Source organism: Sinohyriopsis cumingii, unplaced genomic scaffold (assembly GCF_028554795.1).
Source record: "Sinohyriopsis cumingii isolate HCF-2022 unplaced genomic scaffold, ASM2855479v2 utg001518l, whole genome shotgun sequence".
NCBI lineage: Eukaryota > Metazoa > Mollusca > Bivalvia > Unionida > Unionidae > Sinohyriopsis > Sinohyriopsis cumingii.
Genome location: NW_028316010.1, coordinates 586799 through 604364, shown reverse-complemented (window position 1 = coordinate 604364; position 17566 = coordinate 586799). Strand labels below are relative to the sequence as shown.

General features: G+C 39.4%; 1 protein-coding gene across 1 annotated transcript in view; it reads right to left on the bottom strand.

Annotated features, from left to right (window-relative positions):
- Window positions 1–10527, bottom strand: part of LOC149772063 (C-type mannose receptor 2-like) — a 45852-nt gene extending 35325 nt beyond the window's left edge. The window contains exon 1 of the mRNA XM_089947929.1: window positions 10386–10527. Coding sequence (XP_089804055.1) covers window positions 10386–10431 — 46 coding nt within the window. The 5' untranslated portion in view covers window positions 10432–10527. The remainder of the gene's footprint in view (window positions 1–10385) is intronic.
- Between the last annotated feature and the right edge of the window lie 7039 nt (window positions 10528–17566).

The window sequence follows — 17566 nt, the reverse complement described above, 5'->3', positions numbered from 1 at the left end:
TGCCAACCCCATGGAAGGACGAAAACTATCTTTAGTGCCTTACAAATGATGGATGGAATACCATCGTTGGCAAGAACAACGCACCCCGCATTTACCTCCTAATTCCCATTTGAGCGAAATGTCCCAGTTACAACACGAATTGCAGTCCTTGATGGATCGCCAAGATTTGTCCGAAACAGAAAAATCGCAAAAGTACGGTCAACTCTTGCAACGACTACAACTCTTTCACCAGAAAGCTTTAGACTAAACAGCTCTACCCACTCTGAAAGATTTTAAGACCTTGATGAAAAGTCCAGCACCATCACCAGTACCACCACCACTACCAGTGACCAAGACAGAAAAAGGAGAAGAAGAAGAATAGTTTCAAACTCCACCAGAAAAAGTACGAAAGTTAACAACACCACCTACCTCCAGAATGGATTAAAAAGATGGTGACCACCCCTTCTTCATCACAAGATAAAAAGAAAGTGAAGACAGAAGTGAAGACAGAAGTGAAACAAGAACCGATATCCCCTGTTCCGACATCCTCCTCTGCCACACCTCTTGCTGGACGCACACGCAAAGCACTGCAATCCAATAAAGTAACCCAAGAGAAACAGAGGAGCATCTTCCAAGAGTCGGAGCCTTATTAACACACAAACGCAAAATGGAAAAAGTGTTAGCCAGCATTTACTACGATCCCTCCCAACCTGCAGGTTATGCAGGAGTTCAAAAATTGTATCGTGCTGCCAAAGCTCGACTGAAAAGTCTCCGTTTACCTCAAGTGCAACGATGGTTACAAGAACAACCTACCTACACTTTATTTACACAAACCCATTCGACGCAAGTTTTCCAGAAGTCGCACCCGAGTGGAAGGCATCGATCATCAATGGCAAGCCGATTTAGCCGATGTCTCTCATTTGGCCAGCTACAATCGCGGCTACAAATATTTGTTTTGTGTCATCGACGTCTTTTCCAAATTTGCCTGGTTCGTACCCTTGACTTCCAAATCGAGCAGCGAGTTAGTGCGAGCCCTGCAACGAGTGTTGAAACAAAGTGGTCGTCACCCTCTTCGATGGCAAACGGACAAAGGCACTGAATTTCTGAACCAAGCTTTCCAAAAAGAATTAAAGAAACGTGAGATTCATTTTTTTACCACCGAGAATCCCGAAACCAAAGCCAGCATCGTGGAACGTTTTCAACGCACTTTGAAAGAACGTATGTGGAAATATTTTACGCATCACCACACTCTGAAGTACATCGACATCTTACCGCACCTGGTGCAAGCGTACAACCAATCTTACCATCGAAGCATCGGACGTGCCCCGCAAGAAGTGACTCCCGAGAACGAAGTGCTGGTGTTTGAGCGCCTGTTTGGTACGTCCCCGACGAGGGCTGCCCCCAAGAAAAGTAAAGTGTTGACCGTAGGAGACTGGGTACGCATTGGCAAAACCAAACGCACTTTCGACAAAGGTTACTTACCTAACTGGACGACCGAATTGTTTCGTCTCACTGGACGAGTGCATGGCCAAGATTCTGCCGTCTATAAATTGGAAGACATGAACGGAGAAGTGCTCAAAGGAACGTTTTATTTGCCCGAGTTACAACGTGTCACCAAAAATGAAGACGACGTGTACGACATCGAAAGCATTCTCGAACGCAGAAGCCGTAAAGTGGGTAAACGACGTGTCAAAGAAGTGAAAGTACGTTGGAAAGGATATCCACCTAGTTTTGATTCTTGGATCGACGCTTCGCAGGTCATCGACTATAAAAAGAAGTGACCATCATGCCCTTTCACACAGACGCAGCTACGTCGACCACTCCTTCATCTAGTTCTTCTCTGCAAGATTTACAAAAACAGCCTTTGTGGGTGTGGTGTGGAGAACGTGTGCCTAAGACGCAGATCGTCTTTTTCTGCCAAATCTTCGTGGTGTATTGTGTCATCGGGACAGCCATTGCCAATTTGAGTTTGCAACAAGGAGACAAACAACTGTGGACCATTTTATTGAGCAGTTGCATCGGTTACCTGCTTCCCAAACCCTCCATGAAATTCTCCTCGAACGGGAACAACGGGAACCTTGTGTCCAGTGCCAGTGTCAGTCACCGCTCCAATAACAACGACAACCCTATTTTGGGCGGAGACACGCCTCTGACGTACAGTAACCCCTCGGACAGCCACAGAACTCTGGAATTATGAGTCACCAAAACCATTTTTACTTAACCTTACCCAGTGACAGTTCCATGGAGGTGTTTCCCAAGAACACGTTGTGCTGATACACGGCCAAATTACCTCAGACCATCCCATTAGATCACGAAGCCCATTGGGAAGTGGCTTTAGTAGAAATCATTCACCGACTGAAGTCCTCAATGTTCTTCCCAATCAAAATTTTTTTGATGTGGAAGTTCATGACGAACAATTGCAACAGTACTTGTATACTTATTGCAAACATGACAAGAAAACCCCTGGCACAAAAAATCAAAAATACACCACCTATCACTTGTTCGTTCCCCCAGGCTATTATTTTAGTGGTCAACATTTGGTGGCACCATAACCTCCAGGTTTAATGTCGTGTTTCTGAAAGCTTTGGAAAGTGTCAAAAAAGTGTCACCATGGAATACCACAAAGCAGCTCGTCGCTTCTTTATGAAATTTGACGGGAGTAAAATCGTGTCCATTTTATTTTGTCCTGAATTGTTTGACATGTTGGGCGGAGACATGGACATGAGAAAGGCCATGCTCAAGAAAAACGAATTACCAATCATTTACGACAACGAGTCTTTTAGCAAGTTATTTCGTGCCCCGGTAGAACTGAACCAAGGACTGAATTTGATGTTTGTGTACTCCGATGTGGTGGAGTACAACGTGGTGGGACACACCTCTGTGCCGTTACTGCGTGTCATTCCTTTCAAAGTGGATTCTGCCACGACCGCTGACGAGGAAGGTGGAAACACTTACCACGTTCACTGCGAATTTGTACATCCTCACTATTTGCCTGTCAGTAAGTCTTATTTGGACACGGTCAACATTGCTATAAAAGGAGATCTGGGACAACATATTCCATTCACCAAAGGAAAAGTCACGGTGAAACTCCATTTTCGAAAACGGTTCTCTCACGATTCGTAAGTCATGTATCCAGTGTACCGAGGGGTTGCTCGACAGCGAGGACACGGTTTAGGAGATATGCTGAAATCGGCCTTTCGTTCGGTGGCCCAGGTGTTGAAACCGATGGTGACACGCGGATTGCACACCTTGAAAGATGTGGCACTGACGCAAGGCAAAGAATTTCTCCAAAGTGTCATCATCGACAAATAAAATCCTAAAGAAGCCTTCATGAGGGCAGGCAAAAATGTCTTGCTGCAAACGGCAAAGACCTTTAGGGCCGACGAGACACACCTTTAAATGCCCTGTACGCTACCGAGTCAGGCATTCAGCAAGGACAAGGCAGAAAGAGACGACGAAGAAAACATCCTTTCACCAGACTTCACACTTCTAAAGCTAGAAAGGCAAAGAAAAGAAGAACCGTTCGAGACTTAGACGTTTTCGATTATTGAGAAAGAGAAAAAAATGATTCACCGAGAGTCTTGCGCCTGTCCCAAGACGGAACTGGATATGTTTGCCATGCCCCCCACCATGATGACCATGCAAGAATCCCAGTGGGTGGAATTTCATCCCGTCTCCGCTTTGATGGATTCCGCTCCCATCGAGTTTGAAATCAAAGGACAGCCCGAAGATTACATCGATCTGAATAGCAGTTACCTGTATTTGAAAGTGAAAGTGATCAAAACGGACAACACCAATCCAGGAGGCGATGCTAGAGTAGCTCCTGTCAACAATTTCATGCATTCCTTGTTCAGCGAAGTGGACTTGTACTTGAATAACAAACTGATCAGCAGCAGCATGGATACTTACCCATATCGCGCCTACCTGGAAAATCTCTTGACGTACGGAAAATAAGCCAAGAATACTCATCTGGATGCTTGCGTGGTATGGAAACCTGACACGGCAGGTGTAGGCACGTTTAGCGACACAGTCCTGACAGAAGATAACAATCCGCACAATGTGGGGTTTAACGACCGTCGTAAGAAAATTCTGCAAGGGCGAAGTTTAGAACTGATGAATCGTTTGCATTTGGACATGTGGTTACAAGAAAAGTATTTGCTGAACCGGGTGGATATCCGTCTGAGACTGAATCGTAACAGTGCCGCTTTCCATTTGATGGCCCATGCCAATGAATACAAAACTATCATTCAAGAAGCCCGACTTTACGTGCGTCGTGTGGAAGTGTTACCTAAAGTGGGGAACGACGTCAGTCATACGTTGAGCAGAACGACCGCCAAGTATTTGATACGACGCGTAGAAGTGAAAACGTTCACCATTCCCGCTGTACAGCGATCTATGATCGAAGATCATCTGTTCCAAGGACAGTTACCCAAGCGTTTGATTGTTGGTATCGTCAGGAATTCAGCCTTCAACGAACCCACGATCAAAATCCTTTTGAGTTTCAACGTTGCAATGTGTCCAAGATCGAAGTCAGTCGCGACGGCAAGACCTTGTGTACCCGACCCTTTGAGCCCAACTTTGGTGTCGCGAAGAATTATTTGAGATCGTACTTGTCCCTGTACGAAGCCACGGGACAGTTAGGAACCAACACCAGTCACGGTATTTCGTACGACGATTATGCAGGAGGCTATGCTTTGTGGGGTTTTGATTTCACTCCAGACCAAGGCAGCGACGAAGGACATTTCCACCCTATAAAATCGGGTCAGATTCGTGTGGAACTTCAGTTTGCAAATCCACCCCCAGATCACACAGTGAACGTCCTTCTGTATGCAGAATTTGAAAATACCATATAAATCAACAGTTTGAGAGAAGTCATTCTAGATTATTAGAAGCTATGGAAGACTGTTTTCCCTCTTTACCTAGTGGAGAAACTTTGGAGATGGAATGTGAGGAGACCGGGGAAGAAGAATCTCAAGACAAAGACGAAGAAGTTATCATGATGAAGTCAAGATGGCCATAACAAGAAGCCCATTTAGTCTCCTGTTTTGCCAAACACTTGGTCGAAAACATGACGGAATTGATCAAGAAAGATTGCTATGGATGTCAAAACGATCATCCCAGTCAAATTCAACACGATAAATGCCTGATGATGAGTCAAGAAGAAAAATTGAACGAGTATCTGTACGAAGCTTGGAGTCTCATCTCGGACGAAGTCGTGTTGCGTCAGTGGTATAAAGACTTGCGTGAACATTCTTGTCCACCATTAACCACTCAAGAGATCCATCGTATCGAAGCTCTTCTGAATCAGAGTGGGGAGACGAAGCTAAACGCCTTTTACTTGTCAGACATTTTCAAGCAAAAAGTCAGGATCGAATTGATGACTTATTATTACCGGTGAAGAAGAAGAAAACAAAAACACACAAAACATGGATACCTGGGAATTTTATTACCTTTTGAACCACAGCTGGTACACGGCTTCTTGGAATCCTGTCGTCTGTGCTAAAGATGAACTCCCTCATCGCAAGCCTCAAGACCATCAAGCTTACGTGATCAACAAGGACGACATTTTTTCTCTCAGGAACCCACTGGGTAGCCGTCTACTTTCCTCAAGAAGGATGGGTGGAATATTTCAATTCGTATGGTTTGCCCCCTTTGGAAGACGATATCATTAACTTTATGAGAAGAAATGCTCAGACCACCCGATTCAATATTGTGAAATTACAAGGCACAGATTCCTTGGTGTTAGGACAGTACTGTGTGTATTTTCTATATCATCGCAGCCTGGGTTATTCCTTAGAACATTTAGTGACTCATTTTGATCCTCGTTCTTCTTCTAGAAACGATGTGAAAGTAAATCAATGGTTTTGTGACCATTATCCTTATCTTTTGTCTCAAGCTAGGAAACGTAGTTTCCATCAATGGCCTAATGACTTCCAACAATGGAAATCACAATTTCATTCACCGCGTTGTCAGCCCTGTTTAAAGTAGAGTGTTAGATGAAAAAATGTTTGTGATTTGAAAAAAATGTTTGATGTTATATTGTTGGATTATTGTTAAAAATGTTAGAGTTGTTTGTTAGTGATTTTGAATAAAAAATGTTGTGTTTTGGAAAAAATGCCTTTGTGGTTTGTTTGGCTATAGGAATCTTGATTCATGCTCTTTGAGTTCTTACTATCCTTCTTATGACACTCATTGAACGTTGCGGCTCGAAAACCGTGGAGGGATGTTTTCCTTCACTTCCGCGCTTTGACTTTAAAGCCGGGGGTCAGCCTCCAGTCTAACCATCCATTGTCGACTCATCCTCCTACGAAGATGTGCTCCAAACTAGCTAAGCTAAACGAAGCCTACGTGAATTGGCATAGGGTCAGACACAGTCTGATACCGAAGCCAGAAGAGATAGAGAATGTGAGAATGTTAAAAGTCACTGAAGACCTGATAGAAGAGCTCTTCAGAGAAGAAGTGAACAGGGGGAAAGAAGAATGGACAGAGAAGTACAGACTTCAGAAACAGCAGAGAGAGCAGCAAGAGCAGCAGCAGCAGCAGCAACCTGAACCTGACAGAGGCTTTGTCGATGTCGTATCGACACCAAAGAATTCTTCTTCTCTTTCCGAAGAAGCAGACCTATCGCCAGAAAGTCTATCGTCAGAGGACATCGCATTCTTAGAAACTAAAAGATAGCCATATCAAACAAAAAAACAACAGCCCTTTATAGGGCAACCCAATACTCTAGAAAAGAAATAACAATCCATTTGCCAATGCGTGTATGTAGAGTAGTGTGAATATAAACACTGACTCTTTTGTGGTGTGAGTGTATGTGTTTGTGTATATGATTGTGTGTTTGTAAGCACTCACGTACGTTTCTGTGGATAGTAGATTATGATCATGTTTTTTTTTAGCTGTTTGACGTGAGTGGCGAGCAGATTTGGGATTTGATTTGATTGCTTTGCGTATGTGGATAGTATATTGAAGTGATTAATGAAAATTTTTAAATTAGTAATGGGTAATATAAAAAAAGTGAGTGAGTGTTTATTTTAGGTCCGCGCGTTTGTTTGGTCATGATCTAGGTAAGATCAATTTTGTTTTAGGGGGATGTTTTCCTTCACGTCCGCGCTTTTAGTATAAATTGAAACTCGCTCAGCAGTCTAGCTACCCTTGTTGATTGATCAACACTTGAGAATGAGCAGAAGGCTAGCAAAACTGTTGGAACTTCATGTTCACCTGGAATATGCCAGGCACATACTAAATGAACTGGCCGCGGAAGCCATTGTAGAAGAGGGAATGATGAAAGAGGAGGAGAGAAGAAACAAAGAAGAGGAGGAGAGAAGAAAAAAAGAAGAGGAGGAAAAGGAGAGAGGAATGTCTGTACCACAACCACAAGAAGACAATTTCAGAATCCCAGAGACAGAAAATTGGGATTCTGAAGCCACTTATCCCGCCTCTGCTCTCCCCCAAAAAAGAGTGAAAAGAGACTGGGGAAGAAGATATGTGTGTCGTGCCAGGCCTGGAAGGTGCCATCATTAACCAGGTGCCATGGAGTTTAAAAAAAACAGCCCTTTTCAGGGCTACCCAAACCTTTAGAAAAGAAATAGTAATCGATTTGCCAATGTGTGTGTATGTAGAGTAGTGTGAATATAAACACTGACTCTTTTTTTATAGTGTGTGTATGTGTGTGTGTATGTGTTTTCATTTGTAAGCGCTCACGTACGTTTGTGTGAATAGTATTTTTGGGTTTAATTTTAATACTTTGCGTGTGTGGATAGTAAATGTGGGGTTTCATTTTAATGCTTTGCGTGTGTGATTAGTAGATTTTGGGTTATTTATTGCTGCTTCACGTATGTGGATAGTAGATCATATGAAATGAGAAAAGTAGGGGATGTTTTCCTTCACGTATGCGCGTTTTAAGCAATGATCTAGGTAATATCAATTTTCTTTTAGGGGGATGTTTTCCATCACGTCCGCGATTTAACTATAAGAACCCACAAAGTTTGATGTTCGAACCATTCTCAGGAATAATCAAAACGAAGATGGTGGTTGCAAGTGAGTTGTTCAACAACTTGGTACATACATACTATTGGATAATGGATGATATCTATGTAGTGGAGAGACTAGAAAAAGAATGGAAGATAGCAGAGTACCTGGACTACGCCAAATGTCTAAACGTAGCAAAAGAAGTGGTAGCAGGAATGATAGAAGAGGAGGAAAAGAGATTGAGAGGTATGATGAATCCTGCCTACGTCAGAGTGGGAAGCCTAAAGGAAGAACTTGACAATGCAAGCAAAGTTAGGTGCTTTCTTGAAAATATGTCGCATGGGACCGAGTGCTCTTTTGTGGAGAGAGGCCTGGACAGACTGAAGAAAGGAGAGGAGTTAATGAGAAAAGTGATGGAAGTAGAGGTAAAGAAGATTAAAGAGAGATGGAAAAAAGAAAGAAAAGACCAGGAAAACAAAAAGAAACAGGCAGAGTTTGAGAGACTCAATCAGAATTGGATCAAAGTCCAGGAAACGTTCCGAGCCATGGGTCACCCAGACTGGATATATGTAATCAACATATACAAGGCGGCATAACTGGAGCTTAGACGCATCAAATCCATTTGCAATTACATTTCGACTGATGCCTCTAAAACTATTCTGTGTCTTTAGTGCTTTCAAAGTTGGGCTATTGTAATTCACTCCAATGAGGTACTTCTGGCATCCGGCATCCTTGTCTACTACAATTCTTCAAAACGTTAAAAACACGGCTCCTCCGGTCATTCTTAGAGTACTCGTTCGATTCAGGATCAAGCACAACATCTATGTTCCGACCTCTATTATGTACTGATGAAAAATATATGAATGCAATCTCTTGCAAAGTGGAAATTAAGTCGAGCAGTCAGTCATACACATACATACATACATACATACATACATACATACATACATACATACATACATTCATACATATATACATACATACATATATACATACATACATACATACATACATACATACATACATACATACATACATACATACATACAAGCATGTATGCATGCATGCATGCTCGCATGATTGCATGCATACATACATACATACATACATACATTCATACATACATACATACATACATACATACATACATACATACATACATACATACATACATACATAACGATGCATAACGATATATATTTGTATGTGGGAAACAGGCCATGTTAAAGACGTTGTGTTGGGTTGATTATTCTTATCATATTAACGATTTGTTAGTTACCCAATATGCAAGTACACTTTTCACTGATTAATGCATGCTTTGAAATTAAGGTTTCATTGTCTGGCTTTTGTTAGGAGCGAAGCATATTTTAACTCCCAACAGTAATTACCTGAATGCTTCTAAAAAATATTATTCCCAGCAATACATCTTGTTTCGGAAAATGAAAACGAGTTATAGGTTATGCAGATATTTTATAAATAACGGTAAACCGTATCATATGGCCTAGAGTTCATGTTAACAATTTATGGCCCGTCAACTTAATGATTTGAGAGAGAATTATCTTTATTATCATGATATGAATGCTGCGTCATGTTTGGATCTCACTGAATGACCTATACCGTTGTATTGTATTAATCGCCAACATGCACGCACATTGTATATATTGTTCTATTTATTTTTCCTATATTTGAAAGATATAGGCAGACTGGTACATGACAAAGTATAGCGTGTCAAAAGAGGAGACAAAGTATCGTATCTGAACAGACTAGAATCGTATTCGAAGCTGACAAAATGAAGTCGCCTGTCGGGCAACATTTTTAGTCAATTATTTGGTGGACGTCATTTTCTTGAATAAATCACCGGTATGGAAACAAAAACACATTGAATCTGAAACAGATATTATTTTTAAAAAAAATGGTTTATTGGTTAACATTAATGTACGTGAACCGCACACGACATCGCCTGATCTGAAGGTAAGATTCATATTATAGTGTAGCATTAACTATTATATGTATATAATATAATATATTATATTGTTTCATGAAGGTATCGTGAATCTTTTGATATCATTCATTTAGTACATATATACCAAGATAAATGCTGAAGAAAATCTTGTTTAAGAAGTGAAATTAAACTTATCTGTCTACAAAAGAAATAAAAACTATATATCACGGATATGTTATGTCCTCTGAGAGGTCTTGTTCCACTTATGTAGCAAGTACATAATCAAGTTACATCACAGCCAGTTTTCATGTATGCAACACTGAAGATAACTAAGCCGTTGACGCTAAAGAAACGGGTATACAGACTATTATATCGAATTGCCCTGCAAACAAGGCTAATAGCACACTGGATCGAATACTAACACATCTATTACTTTAAAAAGTAAACTATCACACTAGCACACTACCATAGTGGAAAAAATATATAGAGTACTTACGGAGCACGCACCAGACGAAATTTATGAATACATGTTGTAAAAGCATTATTACTCTTGATCCATAAGCACACACTATTATGTTACTAATTCCTACTGCCTGTCAGTCTTATCATCTCAATATCCTAGATCCTGTCCATATATGTCAATAGCGCAACACGTCATCTACACCAAATTCAGATAAAAAAACAATGTGGGAGTTTGTTTATCACCAAAAGTATACCCTCCTACCAGCCTATCACTTATAGGCACATTTGGCACAATGTACCATTATATATTATGTCACCTTCTCCTACATTGTATTTTAGTATTCGCGATATAGCTTTACAGTGGTTCAAGTTAATGGGCCACACGGGTCTCGTAAATGGAAACCATTCTAACCACGTTTGTATGTTTTTTAGCTCCACAAGGTTCTGTAACCATTCCGATCATCTAAATTATATACACTCATTCGCTCTCAAGTGTCATAAACAGACATCCGGAGTCTCACCAAGTGTACACTAATGATTCACAAATAAACACGTATAGCTGACCACCGGAAGTTGGTAATACCATCGACGGAGTATAGAGAACCACGCCCAATTTAAGGACAAGTAATATATGTAACAAGCTAAGGATTATAGAAACTAAGACCGTCCTGACCATCACGTACAGAGTTTCTAATTCAAATTGTAAATCTCAGACAATAAAATCAACATTAAATGCACAGTCATCACGAATCCTAAGTATCACTCTACAGTACGCTCTCATTGCACCAACATGTAATGAACATATACAAGGCGGCATAACTGGCGCTTAGACGCATCAAATCCATTTACAATTAAATTTTGATTGTTGCTTCTAAAACACTTATGTGTTCCTTCGTGGCTTATAAACTCGGGTTTTGTAGTTCATTTCAATGATGTACTTCTGGTATCGTTGTCTACTATAAATAGTTCAAACGTTAAAAGCATGGCTGCTCTGATAATTGTTAAAGTACTCGTTCGATTCAGGATCAGGCACAAAATCTATGTTCCTATCTCCATTGTACTAATGATAAATGTCTGAATGAAATATATTGTGAAGAGGAAATAAATTCAATCAGTCAGTCAGTCACATACATGCATACATACATACATACATACATACATACATACATACATACATACATACTTAAATACATACATACATAATTACATACATACGTGCATACATACATACATACATACATACATACATACATACATACATACTTACATACATACATACATGCATACATATATAAATAGTTACATGCAAGCATAGACAGTAAGATGAGTTTAACATCAAACGTCCTTTAGGCAAGAAAATACGGTCACTTGATTTTGTTGTGTGGGATAACCTTATCTAAACCCTAGCTCATTATTCTGCAGAGAACTATGTCTGCATCCTTACCTATATCTCACTGTTGAACTGTCACGTAATTATGCAACTTGCGCCTTGATGGCAAGATAATACACAATCCCTTTGAAATAGGCTTATGCATCAATGTATGTGGTTATATATGTATCAAGTAGATTATTTTAGAAATTTGCAAAACATTACAATTAGTTTCAGCTACTTTTACAACTTGTTAAAACCCATGTGGAATCTGAAGTAGAGATATTGTAATTTAAAAAAAAAAAAAAAAATTAGGCCCTTTTAGTTGGACCGTTCTAATCATTATTTTTCTATCATTTTATTATTCTGAAATACATTTTAGAATGTTAACTTTCTAAAGCTTAAAACTTAATTTGCCTCTTCCATCCTTAATATCAGTCGCTGAGTAGTAACGTTCACTTCTACTGCCAGTAGAAAAAAATGAAGCAAAACAGCTGTTATGTGCATATTAGCACTTATATCCAGTTGTTCCAATAATAATAAATGCAGTCTACCATTATGATGAAACTATAGATTGTACTTCTGTACAATCTTCTTCAGTTACAATGTTTGGAAGTCATTATTTACCACAGAGTGTTACCACTATAACTTTGGGTTTAATCATTTACTTAAGAATTTGTTCTTTAGTTGGAAATTTAACTGTTTAGTAAAGTCAATTAAATATAATGATATGAAATTGAAATGTTCGTTTGCTATTACACACACACACACACACAGATATATATATATATATATATATATATATATATATATATATATATATATATATATATATATATATATATATATATATATATATATATATATATATATATATATATATGTATATATATATATAGATGTAAATGGAACGAAACAAAAATATTGATGTTAAAGCCATCTTGATTAGACGAAAATTGATGAAAAATAAACAATTTGTATTATCTCTATTAGTTACATAATAGTTTTCTTTTAATTATTCTTGAATTTTTAACTTCCTTGACTTGGGTGTTTTCTAAAATATGTTGCTATCTTTACCCACTGAACGGGTCACGGGGACATTTTATATTAAATAGGCTATCATTCCACAAGAAAGATGCAAGTTCATGAAAATAATACGCTGAAGACACATACGTTGTTTAAGTGTGTAGTGTCAATAGTTCTTTGCTAAATACTGATCATAAATCATTTGTCTCGATTGTTAGATTAATGCATCTTCGTGGTTTATCTTAATGTTTTACATAATTAAATTAACATTTATTAAGTCTTGTAACAGAAACCTAACATTACTCTTAAGTATGCAGTATGTGCAATAAACAGATCATCATCTACCTGCACAAGTGCTGGAACCACGTGCAATGAGCACTTGTCATTTAGAAAAGATCACTAACTTGTTTGTGATAAGGACACCAAAGACTTGGCCTTTTTGGCACAAAATATTAATTAGAAAGATACTGATGTTAACTGCAAACACTTACCACTATCTATCTCAATATTATAAAATTAAGTCAGTTAAGTCAGCGAATATCCCCAGTCACCTGTTGTTACATGTCGGATTAACTAATTTCAAGGTCCATCATTCAAGTAAACTTGTGAATACATTCCTGACTATTGTAACTAATTATGTAAATAATGTTAATTCACGAAATATAACGGTTATTCAATGGATAATATCGACCGCACGTGCATAAAACTACTGGATGAAGATATGATTCCTTCAGATAAGTTAACAAAGAAATATTCTTCTTTGTAATTGAAATATTTGTTTTAATAAAACCGTTGAATTTGTTATTGGTTTTCAAACGTTTTCTATATGCAAGAGATACGTACCTTGGCTTTTAGTCTGCTAAAATAATATATAGCTCTTTTCAACAAAACAGACAAATTAAAGTGCTATGAACATGAACGTTTGAATCATTCCTTTAGAACCTAGGAAGATCTCACACCATTTAAATCTACATCTACTCCCATTCAATGAAACGCTGTTAGCAGCAGGGAAGTTTAACAGACCACTGTGTTCCGCCAAAATAAAGCTTCCTACGAGAACTTTCTCCGTAGAAGCCTCGGATTTCACTTTTACAGCCTTCTACGGAAGCTAATTTTCGTGCATTTCAGACTGAGTGCATCAGGTGGTCGCGCCGGTGTGTTAGTAAATATAGCATCAAGGACAGGAAAAATAAACCACGGAGAGTTCTCTAGGATAAGATTTTTGTGTTAATTTTTTTGTTGCAACGTTGGGCCGCTTTTTCATGAATAAATTTGATCGAGACCAATTCGATACCGACTGCGTGGATCATGAAGATTTATCGTAATAAAACCGTGCGGCGTTGCCTGAGCGCGGCTGAATAAATTTTTAAATTTGTTTATATCCATGTCACCGTTGCACCAGGTCTGATGAATATTTCTCAACGTGTGCGTGTCTACGCCATTGAATACCGATAAAATATTACAATTGTCCCTAATCACCTTTGGAATCTGCGTATATCTCTGTGTTACGTAAATCACATCGGTGTTTTTGTGTCTGCCACGCGAGAATATCCTGGCCGGATTAGTTTGCTTGTCCAGCATAACGTCATCGAATACAACAAGATTATTAATATCGCCGTCTAAATTTTCCACGGATGGAGCTTCATTGATATCTGTGATGAATTCGATTGTGCCCTCATCGGTATTGTCACTAAATTCTTTTAGCACTTGATAACATCGCTGATCGTCAACGGTTGGTGCAACCAAATACAATTTGTCCCATTTTAGCCATCGCATTATCAAATTCAATAATAATTGCGTTTTACCAGATCCTGACGGGCCAATGATTATCATTCTAATCGAATTTGGTAATACCGCGTTATGTTTTACCTGCTCGCGTCGCTTCGTGGCTGAAAAATCAATTACATTCATGTTACTAGAATACATGGATCTATATTGTGTTAAGTGCCGCACGCACACAGCCACGATAAATCCAACCGAAATCGTTACACGTAATAACAGGAACGCAATTGCAGGAGAATGCGAAGTTTGTAAGACGCGCAAGTTTAGATTTGTAAAAAAAAAACTAGAACCGGAGGAGACATTGCCGCCTCCTTAACAAATCTACCTGGGACTCCCAGGGCGAAATATCCAGGAGAGAAGCATCTACCAGGATACAATTATTGTGGACCCGGAACGAGGCTCGATATCAGACTCGACGATAATAACCAACCATTTCAGGGTGAAGATCCGGTAAATGCCATCGATAACGCTTGCTATGTTCACGATCTCGCGTATCGCAGCGGAGATTTACAACAAAGACATCTCGCTGATATCAGGCTAATTCACGCACTAAACGCATTCCAGACAAAAGTTTCAAAGAAAAATTGGCAACTTGGTTGGTAAAAGGCGCGATGAAAGGCAAATTAGTATTCGGTGCTGGTAAATAATAATGGAGCAGATATATTATTCTCCGCGAGGATTCTGGCGAGGAAAATCAGCGATGGCCAAACTCGCCAAAGCCGCTAAAGTAAAACAATCCGTCGCTGAATCGTGGCTATCGAAACAGGCAATTTGGCAAATATATCTTCCTCCGCCTAAGAAAATACCGTATGCGAGTTTCACTGTCAGCATCCCTAATGAGGTCCATCAGGCCGATCTAATGTTTCTTCCTCACGACACCGTTGACGGCGTCACATATAAATATGTCCTGACCATCGTTGATATCGCCAGCAGGTATAAAGAAGCCGAGCCATTATCGAATAAAACAGCAACAGAAATTGCCAAGCCATTTAACGAAATTTACTCACGATCTCCGTTGACATGGCCGAATCTTCTTCAAGTTGATCCGGGTCGAGAATTTCTTGGCGCGGTTACTTCGTTGATGAAAAAAAATAATGTGAAAATCCGACGCGGTATTGTAGGTGTTCATCGCAATCAAGCTATCGTCGAAAGATTCAATAAAACTCTCGCAGAAAGATTATTCGGATACCAGTACGCGCGAGAGTTTATTCAAGATAATCGATCTCACGATTGGGTATCAAGATTGCCTCAGGTAATTAACGCGCTAAATAACGAGACAACTCGAACGATAGCGATGAAACCCGCAATTGCAATTACAAAATCAAATATACCTCTGAAGCGAGATTCCACAATTCAGCCTGTACTAGGTAGTGTCACAGTCAGATATTTATATAAAGAAGGCGAGGCTGAAGGAGGCAGAAAAAGAGCAACCGACCCAACCTGGAGCGTTACAACACACAAAATATCAGCCGTAACAAGATCGTCAGGAAGACCAGCTATTTATATTCTGGATTCGTTAGCGCCACAACGCGGATTTACCAAGGAAGAATTACAAATAGTCCCCGAAGATACTCAACTACCGCCAGCGTCACTTATGTAGTTTACTCGAATTCGTCCTAGCTGCGATAATTTTCTTACTCTCGACACGGCTAAATACACTAAATTTGACCAGGAAATTATATCATCGACGATCCAAATTTGACCATCTACGGTTAATCCCTGCCACGAGTGTATCGTTGTTGCGTATCCTAGTTTCCACGGTGATTTTTCTGCATTTATCGCGTCATTAACGAGATTAATATCAACAAAGATAATATCATTTAGGACCAAAATCTTTTCCTCTCCGCATGGCAAAATAATATTAATATTTTGTTTTCTAGTATTGGCGGGCCTGTAGCATAACGGTACCTGCAACGTTGGAAATATCTCACAGTGCAGCTTGAATAACATTTCCTGAATAATATCACGAATAATTTTTCTACTAGCAACGATCAAATGATCGGGACGCCACAAATTTAGAAATTCGCTCATCGGAGTCTCGTCGATCATTTTTCTCATGACGTCACACTGAATTTTATTCGGTTGTAGTCGAATCAATTTCTTAAATTCTGTCAGTAAAATATCAGTCGATCTATAATCAGCGTCGATTTCCTCGTAATAGTCAACGAAGTTTCTGAGCCATTCGTGAGGCGATTCACCATCAATAGGATTAGGTTGGCCGTGATCTCCGCACATTATCACAGCGGTATTTTTCCCTTCCAGCCAAGTCAAGATCGATTTTAAAATATCCAAATTCACTGTACAAATTTCATCAAATATTATAATCTTGTTGATGTATTTGTTTCCCATGAGTGCCGAATCCCATGATCCACCACTGTACTTGAAATAACTGTGATACGTGCAAGAATTAACTTCGCGTTGCTTTATTTCTCGCGCTAATCTGTGAGTCGGAGTCAACACAATCATATCGGAGTTCGCAAATAAATTTATCGCTCGCGTTGTTTTACCGCTACCACCAGGACCATTTAGGTAAACGAATTTGCTGCGTGAAATTTGGTCAAATGCAGATGCGGCCTTGGAAAAATCTTCAAATTTATCTCGATGAAATTTATCGCAATCTTCAACATCAGCGTCCTCGCAATAATCTAGAATATCCTCGTTTTTTATCCTCCAAGTTCCCCATGAACTACCATCGGTGATTAAATTTTCCAGCCTGTATTGATATTTTTTATCGATATAGAACGAATCCGTTGCGACTCTTACCGCGATATCAGAAAATTTATTTATCATCGAGAGTAAATTTATACTAACATAAGCGAGCATCGATGATCGTAAATGCGTATATTGCGCTGATTCTCCGTCAAGGTAGCTAATCACGGTACCTAACTTCGCTCCATCAATGATAATATTCTCTCTGTTGCAGAATATTCCTCGCGATACCGTATCGGCGATTATGAAATCCATCTCGGCGTCGTTGATAAACAACCTAGCGTGTCGATGTTTATGATCAACGGATCCACCTTGAGTAAATTTACCAA